The sequence below is a fragment of the Amblyraja radiata genome, chromosome 39 (genome assembly GCF_010909765.2).
Source record: "Amblyraja radiata isolate CabotCenter1 chromosome 39, sAmbRad1.1.pri, whole genome shotgun sequence".
Taxonomy (NCBI): Eukaryota; Metazoa; Chordata; class Chondrichthyes; order Rajiformes; family Rajidae; genus Amblyraja; species Amblyraja radiata.
In genome coordinates, this window is record NC_045994.1 from 15,526,307 (window position 1) to 15,542,518 (window position 16,212).

The 16,212-nt window shown below is 45.4% G+C and overlaps 1 protein-coding gene across 3 annotated transcripts in view; it reads right to left on the reverse strand.

The window, feature by feature from the left end:
* The window catches only part of LOC116967261 (GDNF family receptor alpha-2-like), a 145,137-nt gene that overhangs the window by 95,532 nt on the left and 33,393 nt on the right, over positions 1 to 16,212 (reverse strand). For all 3 annotated transcript variants that reach the window (XR_004410190.1, XM_033013734.1, XM_033013735.1), the window contains one exon: positions 4,773 to 4,856. Coding sequence is in view for 2 of the 3 variants with exons in the window: in XM_033013734.1 (XP_032869625.1) it covers positions 4,773 to 4,856 (84 nt within the window). In the remaining variant the exon portion in view is untranslated. The remainder of the gene's footprint in view (positions 1 to 4,772; positions 4,857 to 16,212) is intronic.

A 16,212-nucleotide genomic window follows, 5' to 3' on the forward strand; every position in this document is an offset into this window, starting at 1 on the left:
GCGACCAGAAAGACGCTGCAACTCTTTGGCGACTGAGGAGACGACTCATGACCATGTGGCGACAGCCTAGTCTCTTGTAGTCACCTAAACAATCACCTAAGTGGGACATAGTCCACTTGTACTATGGTGGTGGGTTTTGTTTTGATTATATCGCACTGTAAAATAATTGATTAAATTAATTTTTGGTTTTAAAAAAAGAGCCAGAAGAGCTATCTCCAAACCGTCGGGCCAATAGACAATAGACAATAGGCGCAGGAGTTGGCCATTCGGCCCTTTGAGCCAGCACCGCCATTCAATGCAATCATGGCTGATCAACCACAATCCTTGTGTTCCTGCCTTTTTTTTTTTTTTTTTTTTTTTTTTTTTTTTCCTTCTCTTTTTTAGATGTTTTTATTAAGGACAGTGCATATTTATAAACATTTGCATGCAATACGCAAGATTATAGCTATAGGCTAATTTCCATCTGTAGTCCCTCTGGTAAACCAGGTTAACACATCACAAACACATTCAATCCATAAGAAAAGAATCAAAACAAAACAAAAGACAAATAAAAACATAACAAACTGACAATAAGTTAAAAGTAATCAATAAAAGACTGCCAGATGATTATATTACGGTTGATTATGAATACAGGTTTGATATTCACACAGAGAGTGGTGAATCTCTGGAACTCTCTGCCACAGAGGGTAGTCGAAGCCAGTTCATTGGCTATATTTAAGAGGGAGTTAGATGTGGCCCTTGTGGCTAAGGGGATCAGAGGGTATGGAGAGAAGGCAGGTACGGGATACTGAGTTGGATGATCAGCCATGATCATATTGAATGGCGGTGCAGGCTCGAAGGGCCGAATGGCCTACTCCTGCACCTAATTTCTATGTTTCTATGTTTCTAAATGGTGTTTCCTCGTCTCCGTTCTAAAATGGCTTACCCCCTATTCTTAAACTGTGGCCCCTGGTTCTGGACTCCCCCAACATCGGGAACATGTTTCCTGCCTCTAGCGTGTCCAAACCCTTAACAATTTTATATGTTTCAATAAGATTCCCTCTCATCCTTCTAAACTCCAGAGTGTACAAGCCCAGCCGCTCCATTCTCTCTGCATTTGACAGTTCCGCCATCCCGGGAATTAACCTTGTAAACCTACGCTGGGCTCCCTCAATAGCAAGAATGTCCTTCCTCAAATTAGGGGACCAAAACTGCCCCAATTGCAAGCATACATCAGCAGAACATTGCCTATCCAATAACATTTCCAAAGAGATGTCTGTTCATAAAAGGAATCTTAATATCTTTGTAACTAGTTGACTGAATGTGTAATTGGGTCTTTAGTTAATTGTAAGGAAGTTAATTGCATCTGTGAGAGGTGTGTTCCTTTAAAGCAGCTTTTTAATACATGAAAAGCACCCGTGATTAAAATCTAGACTGCATCAAGGAACTGGGATAATCAAAAAAGTAATATGATAATCAGGAATAATTCCTCATTTTAATTTGCAGTGTTGTAATTGGACCCATCATTTTAGTTCACAATATTTTAAAAGCATTTCAAATGCTGTCAGCTGAAAAGACAGGAGCTTGTAGAAAGAATATTTAAAACAAGATCAGAGAAGAGAAGAGAAGGACTGATAGTGGGAACAGGATGCCAGATGACTCAACTAAACTCTGCAGGGAATAGCCCAGACCATCGCGCAAACCAACCTCGCTTACATTGACTCCATCTACACCTCACGCTGCCTCGGCAAGGCAAGAAGCATAATCAAGGACCAGTCTCACTCCCTCTTATCCCCTCTCCCACCAGGCACTAAACACTATTCCCTTATCATGTATCTAAGCCCGCCCTCGGGCTCCTCCTCCTCCTCCCTTTTTCCTTCCTTCTCCCCCCCACCCCCCATCAGTCTGAAGAAGGGTTTCGGCCCGAAACGTCGCCCATTTCCTTCGCTCCATAGATGCTGCTGCACCCGCTGAGTTTTCCCAGCAATTTTGTGTACCTTCGATATTCCAGCATCTGCAGTTCCCTTTTGAACACTGTAAATGGCTCGATTGTCTGGAGAAGGGTTTCGGCCCAAAACGTTGCCCATTTCCTTCGCTCCATAGATGCTGCTGCACCCGCTGAGTTTCTCCAGCACTTTTGTCTACCGTCGATTGTAATCATGTTTTGTCTTTCCGCTGACTGGTTAGCACGCAACAAAGGCTTTTCACTGTACCTCGGTACACGTGACAATAAACCAAACCAAACTAAGAGGCACAGAAGTGTGAAAAAGCTCTCCTCCAGATTCAGGGACATGGAAACATAGAAATATAGAAAATAGATGCACGAGTAGGCCATTCAGCCCTTCGAGCCAACACCGCCATTCAATATGATCATGGCTGATCATCCAAAATCAGTACCCCGTTCCTGCTTTCTCCCCATATCCCTTGATTCCTTTAGCCCTAAGAGCTAAATCGAACTCTTTCTTCCCAGCTGTTTTCAGGCAACTGAACCATCCTTTCACCAGCTAGAGAGCGGTCATGGCCTTCCATTGACCTCCTTGGAGGCCCTCGGACTATCTTTAATCGGACTTTACCTAGCACTGAATATTGCACCTTTTGTCCTTTATCTGTACACTGTGGACAGCTCGATTATAATCATGTACAGTCTTTTCTTTGACTGGTTAGCAAGCTAACAAAAGCATATCACTGTACCTCTGTACATGTGACATTCATAAATAAACAAAAAACAATCTCACATGGGTCAGAATGAGAAATTCAATATGCATTCATTGCAAGCAGACCACAGTCAGTCTGAATTATCTCAATTACAGGGTTTGCATGAGACATCCAAGACTTTCCTTCACCTCCTCAGTCAGAAGAGTCTTCCACAGCCACTCCACAAGCTCTGAGATTCCCTTCTTAGAAGATCCCAACTCCTTCTCCTTCCTAAGATCACTGCTTAAAACCTGCCAGGTCTAAATATCTCCTTTGAGGCCCTATCAACATTTGCCTGAAGCTCCTTGGAACAATCTGATGAAGAGTGAGAGCATTAGTTACATCTAGGCTGTTGTTGCTGTGTGATAAACTAACTGATATGTTATTATGGTAGACAAAAGTGCTGGAGAAACTCAGCGGGTGAGGCAGCATCTATGGAGCGAAGGAAATAGGCAAAGTTTTGGGTCGAGACCCTTCTTCAGACTGATGTAGGGTGGGGGGAGGGGGGGTCGGGAAGAAGAAAGGAAGAGGAGGTGCCCGAGGGCTGAGGGAGAGCTGAGAAGGGAAGGAGACAGGGGCCACTGGAAATTGGAGAAGTCAATGTTCATACCGCTGGGGTGCAGACTGCCCAAGCGGAATATGAGGTGCTGCTCCTCCAATATCCGGTGGTGCTCACTCTGGCCGTGGAGGAGGCCCAGGACAGAAAGGTCGGATTAGGAATGGGAGGGGGTTGAAGTGCTGAGCCACCGGGAGTGTTACCATGTGGTTGCCGATCAGAAATAAGTGTTGGGTATCAAAAAACATCAGTGACCAAAATGGGGGGCTTCACCCACTTGGAACATTGGAACAACACTGGGCAATACTGGGTAACACAGATTCACACTTCATGCTTTCTTCTTCCCCCCCCCCCCCCCCAACCGCCAACCTTCACATCATTCTGAAGAAGGGTCTCGACCCGAAATGTCACCTATTCCTTCGCTCCATAGATGCTGCCTCACCCGCTGAGTTTCTCCAGCATTTTTGTCTACCTTTGATTTTTCCAGCATCTGCAGTTCTTTCTTAAAGACTTCAGCAGAATGTAGACATTTCAGTAATCCTATCCTAATCACAAAAGGCCATCGGGTCATAAGTGATAGGAGTAGAATTAGGCCATTCGGCCCATCAAGTCTACTCTGCCATTCAATCGTGGCTGATCTATCTCCCCCTCCTAACCCCATTCTCCTGCCCTCTCCCCATAACCTCCGGTACAAATCAAGAATCTATCTATCTCTGCCTTAAAAGCATCCATTGACTTGGCCTCCACACCATTCTGTGGCAAAGAATTCCACAGATTCACCACCCTCTGACTAAAGACATTTCTCCTCATCTCCTTCCTAAAAATAACGTCCTTTAATTCTGAGGCTGTGACCTCTAGTCCTAGACTCTCCCACTAGTGGAAACATCCTCTCCGCATCCACTCTATCCAGGCCTTTCACTATTTAGTACGTTTCAATGAGGTCACCCCTTCATTCTTCTAAACTCCAGCGAGTACAGGCCCATTGCCGACAAACGCTCACCGTAGGTTAACCTACTCATTCCTGGGATCATTCTTGTAAACCTCCTCTGGACCCTCTCCAAAGCCAGCACGTCCCTCCTCCGATGTGGGGCCCACAATTGCTCACAATATTCCAAAATGCAGCCTGACCAGCGCCTGAAAGAGCCTCAGCATTTCATCCCTGTTTTTGTATACAAGCCCTCTCGAACTAAAAGCTAAATTAGCTTTCTTTACCGCTGATCACTGCTCTTGGAAGTCACCTATATTCTCACATTTTCAACAATCACAGTGGACTCCTTTTTAAATACACTACCTTCATGGGCTGAGTTGCAAGAATTAAATTTTTGCATTCTGAAGACAGCAAGTTCTATTTCTAAAACATGCAATTAATTACAAGGTTTACTCTGCTCTGCGTGAGATTTTATAGCGAGATTTGGCCATTTAAGTTGAAATCCGTGGACCTCCATACATATATTTTTCAGAAGACACTTATTCATCAGAAAATCCCCTCTTTGGCAAGAGAAGATGTTTCAAGAGAACATCAAAGAAATCCTTTATGTTTTACCTGAGCTGATAGCAGCGAGTCGGAATATGTCAGAAAGACGAGAGTTAACCAGTTCGTAAGGGGAGCTTTCATAGAGGTCGTCTCCTGAAACAAATGGGAAAAGACAAGGTGATTAGATGCATTGTCTGACTAAAGCACTTCATTTCTGTTCCACTGATCTGTTTGGCTCTTGGTTAAGAAGAGTAAATTGACAATCTGAAGCACTTTCAGGCCACTTACTTTTGATGATGAGGCCCAGAATAGACCACAGCTGCCCCATGTCCAAATTATACTTGAACAATTGTAGCTGGAACTGTCCTTATTCTTTGTAACCATGTGCATCCAAGATACCCTTACGCCCCTGTCCCACTTAGGAAACCTGACCGGAAACCTCTGGAGACTTTGCGCCCCACCCAAGGTTTCCGTGCGGTTCCCGGAGGTTTTTGTCAGTCTCCCTACCTGCTTCCACTACCTGCAACCTCCGGGAACCGCACGGAAACCTTGGGTGGGGCGCAAAGTCTCCAGAGGTTTCCGTTCAAGTTTCCTAAGTGGGACAGGGGCATAAGTCGCAGTTCTTGAACCACAAGTCCTGAGGCTGGAGGCTACTGCCCAAATTTAGTCCCAAGCCTTGCCCATAGAGTTGTAGACCTCTACAGCATGGAAACATGGCCAACTAACTCATCCATGCACACCAAGTTGGCTGACCAAACTATGCCCACTTGCCCGACCCAAATCACTCCAAACCCTTCCCATCCATGTACCCTTTAGCTTATTCTACTTTGGTTTAGTGTAGAGATACAGTGCAGAAACAGGTCCTTCGGCCCATCGAATCTGCGCCGACCAGCGATTCCCGTGCACAAACACTATCCTACACACATTAGGGCCAATTTGCATTTATACCAAGGCAAATTTGCATTTATACCCTACAAAACTGTATGTCTTTGGAGTGTGGGAGGAAACTGGAGATCCCGGAGAAAACCCACAAGGGTTGCAGGGAGAACAGTGGGATTAGTGTATAAGAGTGAGAATGGTCAGGCAGCATCTCTGGAGGACAAGGATAGGTTCCCGAGATGGTGGGACTATCATATGTTGAAAGAATGGAGCGACTGGGCTTGTATAATTGGAATTTAGACAGATGAGAGGGGATCTTATTGAAACGTAAGATTATTAAGGGTTTGGACACGCTAGAGGCAGGAAACATGGTCCCGATGCTGGGGAAGTCCAGAACCAGGGGCCACAGTTTAAGAATAAGGGGTCGGCCATTTAGAACAGAGATGGGGAAAAACTTTTTCACCCAGAAAGTTGTGAATCTGTGGAACTCTCTGCCTCAGAAGGCGGTGGAGGCCAATTCTCTGGATGCTTTCAAGAGAGAGTTAGGTAGAGCTCTTAAAGATTGCGGAGTTAAGGGATATGGGGAGAAGGCAGGAATGGGGTACTGATGGTGGATGATCAGCCATGATCACAGTGAATCGCGGTGCTGGTTCGAAGGTCCGAATGGCCTCCTCCTGCACCTATTGTCTATTGTCTAGATTTTGAGATAGAAGAGTAATAAATTCTCGTTGAGAATGTGCAATGCTGTGCCTGGAGCAACGTGTGAAATACATGCTCATCGTAACGCTGGTGCTGTGCAGATTCAGACGATTGATTCCTAAGAGGGGGAATGTTCAAAGAGGAACATTTAACTCTGGTCTATACTTGCTGGAGTTTGGAAGAATGAGAGATGGCATAATTGAGATGTACAAGATTCTAAAGGGAATTGTCAGTGTAGATGGTTCCGTTCTATAACTGAGCTGAAGAGAAATTTCTTTAGTCCCAGAGTTGTGAAATGTAAGATTCTCTACCTCAGACGACCATGGATGCTGAGTCATTTATTATTTTCATACCTGTGAAAAATAGATTTGGGCAGTGAATGATGGGGAGTGTACGATTAGTCCTGATCTCATTGACTGATCTGTTCCTGGACTCACTGGGTCTCATATGTTCTTCAGTTCCGTTTAGTTTATTGTCACGTGAGCCGAGGTACAGTGAAAAGCTTTTGTTGTGTGCAAACCAGCCAGCAGAAAGACAAAATATGATTACAATCGAGCCATTTACAGTGTATAGATACATCCAAGATTCAAGATTCAAGAGAGTTTATTGTCATGTGTCCCAGATAGGACAATGACATTCTTGCTTTGCTTCAGCACAACAGAATATAGTAGGCATGACTACAGAACAGATCAGTGTGTCCATATACCATTGAATATATATATACACACATAAATAACATATAAAGTGCAGTAGGCTAATTAAAGTTCAGATTTTGTTTGAGTTGAGTTTAATAGTCTGATGGCTGTGGGGAAGTAGCTATTCCTGAACCTGGTTGTTGCAGATTTCAGACTCCTGCACCTTCTACCTGAAGGCAGCGGAGAGATGAGTGGCCAGGATGGTGTGGGTCCTTGATGATGCTGCCAGCCTTTTTGAGGCAGCGACTGCGATAGATCCCCTCGATGGTAGGGAGGTCAGAGCCGGTGATGGACTGGGCAGTGTTTACGACTTTTTCTAGTCTTTTCCGCTCCTGGGCGCTCAAGTTGCCGAACCAAGCCACGATGCAACCGGTCAGCATGCTCTCTACTGTGCACCTGTAGAAGTTCGAGAGAGTCCTCCTTGACAATCGGACTCTCCGTAATCTTCTCAGGAAGTAGAGGTGACATGATAATGGAATCACGTTTGGTTCAAGGTAAAGCCAGTGAAGTCTGATCGAGGATAGTCCGAGGGTCTCCAATGAGGTAGATAGTAGTTCAGCGCTGCTCTCTGGTTGTGGTAGGATGGTTCAGTTGCCTGATAACAGCTGGGAAGAAACAGTCTCTGAGCCTGGAGGTGGTGCGTATTCACACTTCTGTACCTTTTGCCTGACAGGAGAGGGGAGAAGAGGGTGGCCGGGGTGCGACAAGTCCTTGATTATGGTCTTGGCCTTGCCGAGGCAGCATGGATATATTGCTTGTGACATTATACTGCCTGAACAGAATGGATGTTGGGGAACCTCCCCTGTCATGCCCCAGAGTAACAGGTGACTAAATCACATTTACACCCAATGCAGATCCTGCCTATCAAACAGGTCAGTCTGGAGTCACAACAGTCCGAAATCAAGAAGCAATAATCAGTTTGAAATGGTTCCACCCCTTTAATCTGTGCTACCCACAAGGCCAGTTGCATGCAAACCTCACAAAGGCACAAAAAGATGGAAAAATTCAGCGGGACAGGCAGAATCTCCGAAAAGGAATAGGTGACGAGTGAATGGAATAGGTGGGCACAGTGGTAGAGTTGCTGCCTCACAGCGCCAGAGACCTGGGTTCGATCCTGACTACAGGTGCTGTCTGCACGGAGTGTGCACGTTCTCCCCGTGATCTGCGCGGTTTTTCTCCGGAAGGATCTCTGGTTTCCTCCCACACTTCAAACACATACAGGTTTGTAGGTTAATTGGCTTGGTATAAATGTAATTGTCCCCAGTGTGTGTAGGCTAGCAGCAGTGTGCAGGGAGGGCTGAAGGGCCTGTTTCCGCGCAGTATCTCTAAACTAAAGGTGACGTTTCAGCTCAGGACCCTTCTTCAGACTGTGAGTCGGGGAGAGGAAAGCTAGATATATTAAAAGGTACATAGATATATTATACCTTATCATATCTCTGAAGGTGTCACCTATTCCTTTCCTCCAGAGATGCTGTCTGACTCACTGAGTTACTCCAACATTTTGTATCTATCATTGGTGTAAACCAGCATCTGCAATTCCTTCCTATACACAGAGTCATTCAGATCAACCTTTCCACGAACAACTGCCACCTCAGGGTGTGTTCATTCAGGATAGACACAAAAAGCTGGAGTAACTCAGTGGGACAGGCAGCATCTCTGGAGAAAAGGAATAGGTGATGTTTCGGGTCGAGAGTGGGTGAGTGGGCAAATGCATGGCAGATGCAGTATAATGTGGATAAATGTGATGTTATCCACTTTGGTGGCAAAAACAGGAAAGCAGACTATTATCTAAATGGTGGCCGATTAGGAAAAGGGGAGATGCAACGAGACCTGGGTGTCATGGTACACCAGTCATTGAAAGTAGGCATGCAGGTGCAGCAGGCAGTGAAGAAAGCGAATGGTATGTTAGCATTCATAGCAAAAGGATTTGAGTATAGGAGCAGGGAGGTTCTACTGCAGTTGTACAGGGTCCTGGTGAGACCACACCTGGAGTATTGCGTACAGTTTTGGTCTCCTAATCTGAGGAAAGACATTCTTGCCATAGAGGGAGTACAGAGAAGGTTCACCAGACTGATTCCTGGGATGTCAGGACTTTCATATGAAGAAAGACTGGATAGACTCGGTTTGTACTCGCTAGAATTTAGAAGATTGAGGGGGGATCTTATAGAAACGTACAAAATTCTTAAGGGGTTGGACAGGCTAGATGCAGGAAGATTGTTCCCGATGTTGGGGAAGTCCAGAACAAGGGGTCACAGTTTAAGGATAAGGGGGAAATCTTTTAGGACCGAGATGAGGAAAACATTTTTCACACAGAGAGTGGTGAATCTCTGGAATTCACTGCCACAGAAGGTGGTTGAGACCACAGTTCATTGGCTATATTTAAGAGGGAGTTAGATGTGGCCCTTGTGGCTAAAGGGATCAGGGGGTATGGAGAGAAGGCAGGTACAGGGTACTGAGTTGGATGATCAGCCATGATCATATTGAATGGCGGTGCAGGCTCGAAGGGCCGAATGGCCTACTCCTGCACCTATTTTCTATGTTTCTATGAGACCCTTCTTCAGACTGGGAGTCAGGGGAGAGGGAAACGAGAGATATAGACGGCGATGTGGAGAGATACAGAACAAATAATTGAAAGAAATGCTGGAAATTAATGAAGATAAAGGAAACAGGCCATTGTCAATTCAGGTCTGAAGAAGGGTCTCGACCCGAAACGTCACCCATTCCTTCTCTCCAGAGATGCTGCCTGTCTCGCTGAGCTACTCCAGCATCTTTTGTTAATTTAGGGCTGGTCTCGGGATAGTTTCTGTTGAATACACGGACTCGGGTCAATATTGTTCTGGCTGGCGTTTAGCTGAAGTGCATCTTTTGCATTGCAATATCTGTTTGAATTACTGCTAAATATCATAGGTATTGATCTGTCTCTGGAACTCATTGATATAAGCCCAGGAGATTAAGTGTGCAGCTGGCAAAAGCAATTCATACGAAGGACACAGCCAGGAAATAAAGGAACACAAAGTGCTGGAGTAACTCAGTGGGTCAGGCAGCATCTCAGCTCCACTTCCTACACACTGTTATCTGGCCCACGCAACCACATACATATCGTGCAATTGTCGGATTTAGTTGTGGAGCAATTGTTGCAAGCGGCACGGTGGTGCAGCGGTAGAGTTGCTGCCTCACAGCGCCAGAGAGCCGGGTTCGATCCTGGCCACGGGTGCTGTCGGTGCGGAGTTTGTACGTTCTCCCCGTGACCCTGTGGGTTCTCTCCGGGTGCTCGGGTTTCCTCCCACACTCCAAACACGTACAGGTCTGTAGTCTAATTGGTAAATCTGCAAATTGTCCCTCGCGCCCGCAGGTTAGCGTTAGTGTGCAGGGATCGCTGGTCGGCACGGACTCGGCGGGCCGAAGGGCCTGTTTTTGTGCTGCATTTCTAAACTAAGAATGGCAAGAGAGAATCCAGTCCCAATTGCCCACATATAGCCCATAAATCCCTTTCCCAAGAACAAATTCAAGAAAGATTGTTGATGTACAAGATATGAAGTAACATCAGGATCTCGTGCCTGTAACCACTCTTCTTCTAAGACAGCAGAACACATGATCAATGCTAATAAAATACACCACAGGTGATAAAGTCTAGATGAATCATTACAATTCTGTGATAATACCAGTGGAATTAAAAAATAAAAATCAATAATGAATGATTTAATTACCCAAATCCTTGAAGGATTGAGCACACTTTAGTTCGTAATGCTCTCACTCTTTAAAATCCAATAATAATATGCGGCAGAAACTGATATAAAGTTGGTCACAATATCTCATCTCTGGCGTTTGTCCAAACATCTACCTATCAAAACCCCCCCCATGCCTGTGTTCATCTACCCCAAGATAGAAGGGGGGCAACTTGTACAGTTTGATAGCCACAGCCACACCATCCTGCAGACATTAAGAACAATTTACAATTTTTAACCTATAAACCTATTTAAGAAGGAACTGCAGATGCTGGAAAATCGAAGGTCCACAAAAATGCTGGAGAAACTCAGCGGGAGCAGCAGCATCTACGGAGCGAAGGAAATAGGCAACGTTTCGGGTCTGATGAAGGGTTTCGGACAGAAGCGTTGCCTTATTTCCTTCCCTCCATAGATGCTGCTGCACCCGCTGAGTTTCTCCAACCTATATACCTGTACGTCTTTGGAGTGTGGGAGGATACCAGCCCCTTCTACAGACAGTCTGAAGAAGGGTCCCGACCTGAAATGTCAACTGTCCATGTTCTCCAAGGATGCTGCCTGACCCGCTGAGTTACTCCAGCACTTTGTGTCTTTTTTTTTTGGTATAGCAGCATCTGCAGTTCCTTGTGTTTTTGCCTTCCTGTGGGGGGTGGAATTTGTGTGTGGTGGTGGGGGGGGGTGGGGGGGTGGGGGGGGGGGGGAGAGTTGATGAGAATAACAAGAAAGGGATGAATGTAAGTTTAGCATAAGTGGGGAGTTGATGGTCGGTTTGGACTCAATGGACCATGCGATCTGTTTCCAAGTTGTCTGTATCTATCTCATCAACTCACCCTCATACAGTAATGCCCCCTTGTGTTAACCTTCAATAATGCAGCTCTCCTTCAATACCACGTTCATGGTAGGTACACAACAATTATCTCAGCGGCATCTCTGCCTTAGAACCAACACAGCCTCCCTCTGCACTGCCCTTTGGTTTAGTTTAGAGATACAGCCCGAAAAAGGCGCCCATTTCCATCGCTCCACAGATGCTGCCTCACCCGCTGAGTTTCTCCAGCATTTTTGTCGTACTTGAGTGTAGCTTGATAATGGATGGGATTTTTTATATAGCGCCTTTCTAATACTCAAGGCGCTTTACATCGCATTATTCATTCACTCCTCAGTCACACTCGGTGGTGGTAAGCTACTTCTGTAGCCACATCTGCCCTGGGGCAGACTGACGGAAGCGTGGCTGCCAATCTGCGCCTACGGCCCCTCCGACCACCACCAATCACTCACACACATTCACACACAGGCAAAGGTGGGTGAAGTGTCTTGCCCAAGGACACAACTCAAAGCGGGATTCTGATAGTATCTATATATGGTATATCTGATCTGGATTTGGATTGCAAGCAAAACAGCGTTTTTGTGTGGGAAGTAACTGCAGATGCTGGTTTATGTCGGAGATAGGCGCAAAAACGCTGGAGTAACTCAGCGGATCAGGCAGCATCTCTGGAGAAAAGGAATTGGTGACGTTTCGGATCGGGATCCTTCTTCAGACCAAAACCTTTTTGCTGTGTCTCGGTACAAGGGACAACAATTGATTAGTACGGGTGTCAGAGGTTATGGGGAGAAGGCAGGAGAATGGGATTTGGGGGAAGAGATAGATCAGCCATGATTGAATGGCAGAGTAGACTTGATGGACAGAATGGCCTAATTCTGCTCCTATTCCTTATGACATAGAAACATAGAAAATAGGTGCAGGAGTAGGCCATTCGGCCCTTCGAGCCTGCACCGCCATTCAATATGATCATGGCTGATCATCCAACTCAGTATCCTGTACCTGCCTTCTCTCCATATCCCCTGATACATTTAGCCACAAGGGCCACATCTAACTCCCTCTTAAATATAGCCAATGAACTGGCCTCAACTACCCTCTGTGGCAGAGAATTCCAGAGATTCACCACTCTCTGTGTGAAAAATGTTTTTCTCATCTCGGTCCTAAAAGACTTCCCCCTTATCCTTAAACTATGACCCCTTGTTCTGGACTTCCCCAACATCGGGAACAATCTTCCTGCATCTAGCCTGTCCAACCCCTTAAAAATGTTGTAACTATAAGATCCCCCCTCAATCTTCTAAATTCTAGAGAGTACAAGCCAAGTCTATCCAGTCTTTCTTCATATGAAAGTCCTGCCATCCCAGGAATCAGTCTGGTGAACCTTCTCTGTACTCCCTCTATGGCAACAATGTCTTTCCTCAGATTAGGTATAATGAGCCCAAACCTAGACCTAAATGCGTGAATATTTTTTAAAAGCTCACTCAGAAGTGCCCTGATACCTTTATTAATTTGGTATTAATTAACCTGAGATACTTTACTCATTGAGTAATGCCCTCTAGAGTTAAACTATATCCAGGCAGCACACCCTCAGTCTAGTGTTCGAGTGTTAATTTAGCTCCACACAGTACTCCCTCTACACTGCCCTCATGTGTTAGCAGAACAAAGTGCTTGAGGCAAGAGTGACGTACACACACACAACCACCCACATGGCAATGGAATATTTCCAACTAATTATTAACAAACTATGCCCGGCAGGATATTGAACTAATAATTTGCAATGATCTGTATTATGCATGAGGGCTCTCTTGATACCAACATAAGCAATGCTTATCTACATAATCTGATTATAATTACTGCAGAATTACATTCTCACCACACTATATTGTCCATTACTGTCTGATCTGATCTACCAAAGCCAAATACAATCAACTAAAAGGAACTCCTTCAATTAGCTGGTGGACCATTTTGTGTCTGAAGAAGGGTCTCGACCCGAAACGTCACCCATTCCTTCCTTCCCTCCATCTCTGCTGCCTGTCCTGCTGAGTTACTCCAGCATTTTGCATTTTAGTTAGGCCATTTCATGATATTAACCTCCTAACAATAAAAAATAATGGATACTATCTCTTCAACACCATGCTGCTGGCTACAATGGAGCTGATGTAAGGGGGTATGGAGAGAAGGCAGGTACAGGATACTGAGTTGGATGATCAGCCATGATCATATTGAATGGCGGTGCAGGCTCGAAGGACCGAATGGCCTACTCCTGCACCTATTTTCTATGCTTCTATGCTGACAACTTGTTTACCTCCCTTTGCATAGGATCACATGCTGGAGGACAATGAAAGTCAAGAAATACCACTCAACCAGAGCAATGTTTAGCTTGGCTAAACCCTGATGGGGAAACAACAGGCATTAGGTACTTGAGCTGTGGAGCAGAGCAGAGAACAGCGAGGGCAATGAATGTAAACACCTTCAATCAAAGGCCATAAATCTTTATGTTACATCCAGCTGGTCATAACTCATTGGCGTGTGCAGATCAAAGACGGGAAACGTTTCCACGGCTTGTTCCTGCTCGTGATTAGAATAATTCGCTGCTGTAAGATGCCCAAGATTTGGTTGAATGCTGGTGGGAAAACCGACAAATATCAATGGAAGGTAGACACAAAATGCTGGAGTAACTCAGCGGGACAGGCAGCATCTCTGGAGAGAAGGAATGGGCGACGTTTTTCGGGTAGAGACCCTTCTAGTATCAATGGATATAATAATAATAATAATAATAATGGTTGGGATTTATATAGCGCCTTTCTAATACTCAAGGCGCTTTACATCGCATTATTCATTCACTCCTCAGTCACACTCGGTGGTGGTAAGCTACTTCTGTAGCCACAGCTGCCCTGGGGCAGACTGACGGAAGCGTGGCTGCCAATCTGCACCTACGGCCCCTCCGACCACCACCAATCACTCACACACATTCACACACATTCACACACAGGCAAAGGTGGGTGAAGTGTCTTGCCCAAGGACACAACGACAGTATGCACTCCAAGCGGGATTAGGTTACAGAGATATCATAGTCATAGTATCATACAGGGTGGAAACAGGCCATTCGGCCCAGTTTCTCCATACGTCCCAATCTGGTTGTTGATGGATTGAACTGGCCACACAGAGGGACCATATTACCCACCTGACTCGAGACCCAAATCAACACATGTCCAGTGGTGAGGGTCAGTGAGAGGGAACATTGCGGCCAAATGGATAAGCAACTGGTTCAAAGCCACATCCTGCCTAATATAGATGGAACTTCACAGCTGAATGTAAAATTTGAGAATTTCATTTCAATGACCTGGCTGAAGAAAGGTCTCGACCTGAAACGTCACCCATTCCTTCGCTCCATAGATGCTGCCTCACCCGCTGAGTTTCGCCAGCATTTTTATCTACCTACAATGGTTGTCAGACTAGTCCAACTAATTATCCACTAGGTCCTGCAGTCATTGCATGAAGAACATTCTTCTTGGGCATGAGGCATTGATAAATGCTTCTGCACAATATTTTATGCTTTGAGTTGGCTAATTACAATGCATTAATGAAACCTGAATTACAGATTCTCTTTAAATGCAATAAACTAGAAGGATTTAAGTAATACACAAACTACTAATTAATTGCCTTACAACTGAATTAAACTTAAGCAAAACATTTACATTTCCCTAATTATATTTCAGCCTTGAATAATAGTTGTTGCTTTTGGAATTAAAATAGTCCATCTTGACTCTGTTGGAGGAAGTGTGAGTTGGGATTGGACCTGATGGTCACTGTTCCACCACAGTGGGTTAGATACTGATCTCCAGCCAGCACTAAAGAATGAGTAGGAAGGAACTGCAGATGCTGGTTTACACCGAAGATAGACACAAAATGCTGGAGTAACTCAGCAGGACGGGCAGCATAGAAACATAGAAAATAGGTGCAGGAGTAGGCCATTCGGCCCTTCGAGCCTGCACCGCCATTCATGGCTGATCATCCCCAATCAGTACCCCGTTCCTGCCTTCTCCCCATATCCCCTGACTGCTATTTTTAAGAGCCCTATCTGGCTCTCTCTTGAAAGCATCCAGGGAACGCAAGCAAGCAAGAATTTCATTGTCCTATCTGGGACACATGACAATACACTCTCTTGACTTGACTTAATAATAATGGATGGGATTTATATAGCGCCATTCTAATACTCAAGGCGCTTTACATCGCATTATTCATTCACTTCTCAGTCACACTCGGTGGTGGTAAGCTACTTCTGTAGCCACAGCTGCCCTGGGGCAGACTGACGGAAGCGTGGCTGCCAATCTGCGCCTACGGCCCCTCCGACCACCACCAATCACTCACACACAACTTGATCGACACACTCTCCAGGGGAGGGAGCAATCACTTTGTGCTTATTCAGGGGTCCTCACGGAGATAGAGGGAGGAACTTCACACCATCACCCACAAACCTCCATCAGGCTGCATCTCAATCCACTGCCTATCTTCCAACGGGGTCCTTAAAGCACCTGTACTTGGCTGTGATAAAAAGCAAACACAGACTTCCAAAAGCCTTCAAACGTAGGAGCCACACAGCAGGTCACAAGAAATCCGAACCGCAAAACATCCTGACAAGAGCTCTTCAATACAACTCAACGAAACAAAGATTCTGTCTGCTGCTGTGTCGTTCAATC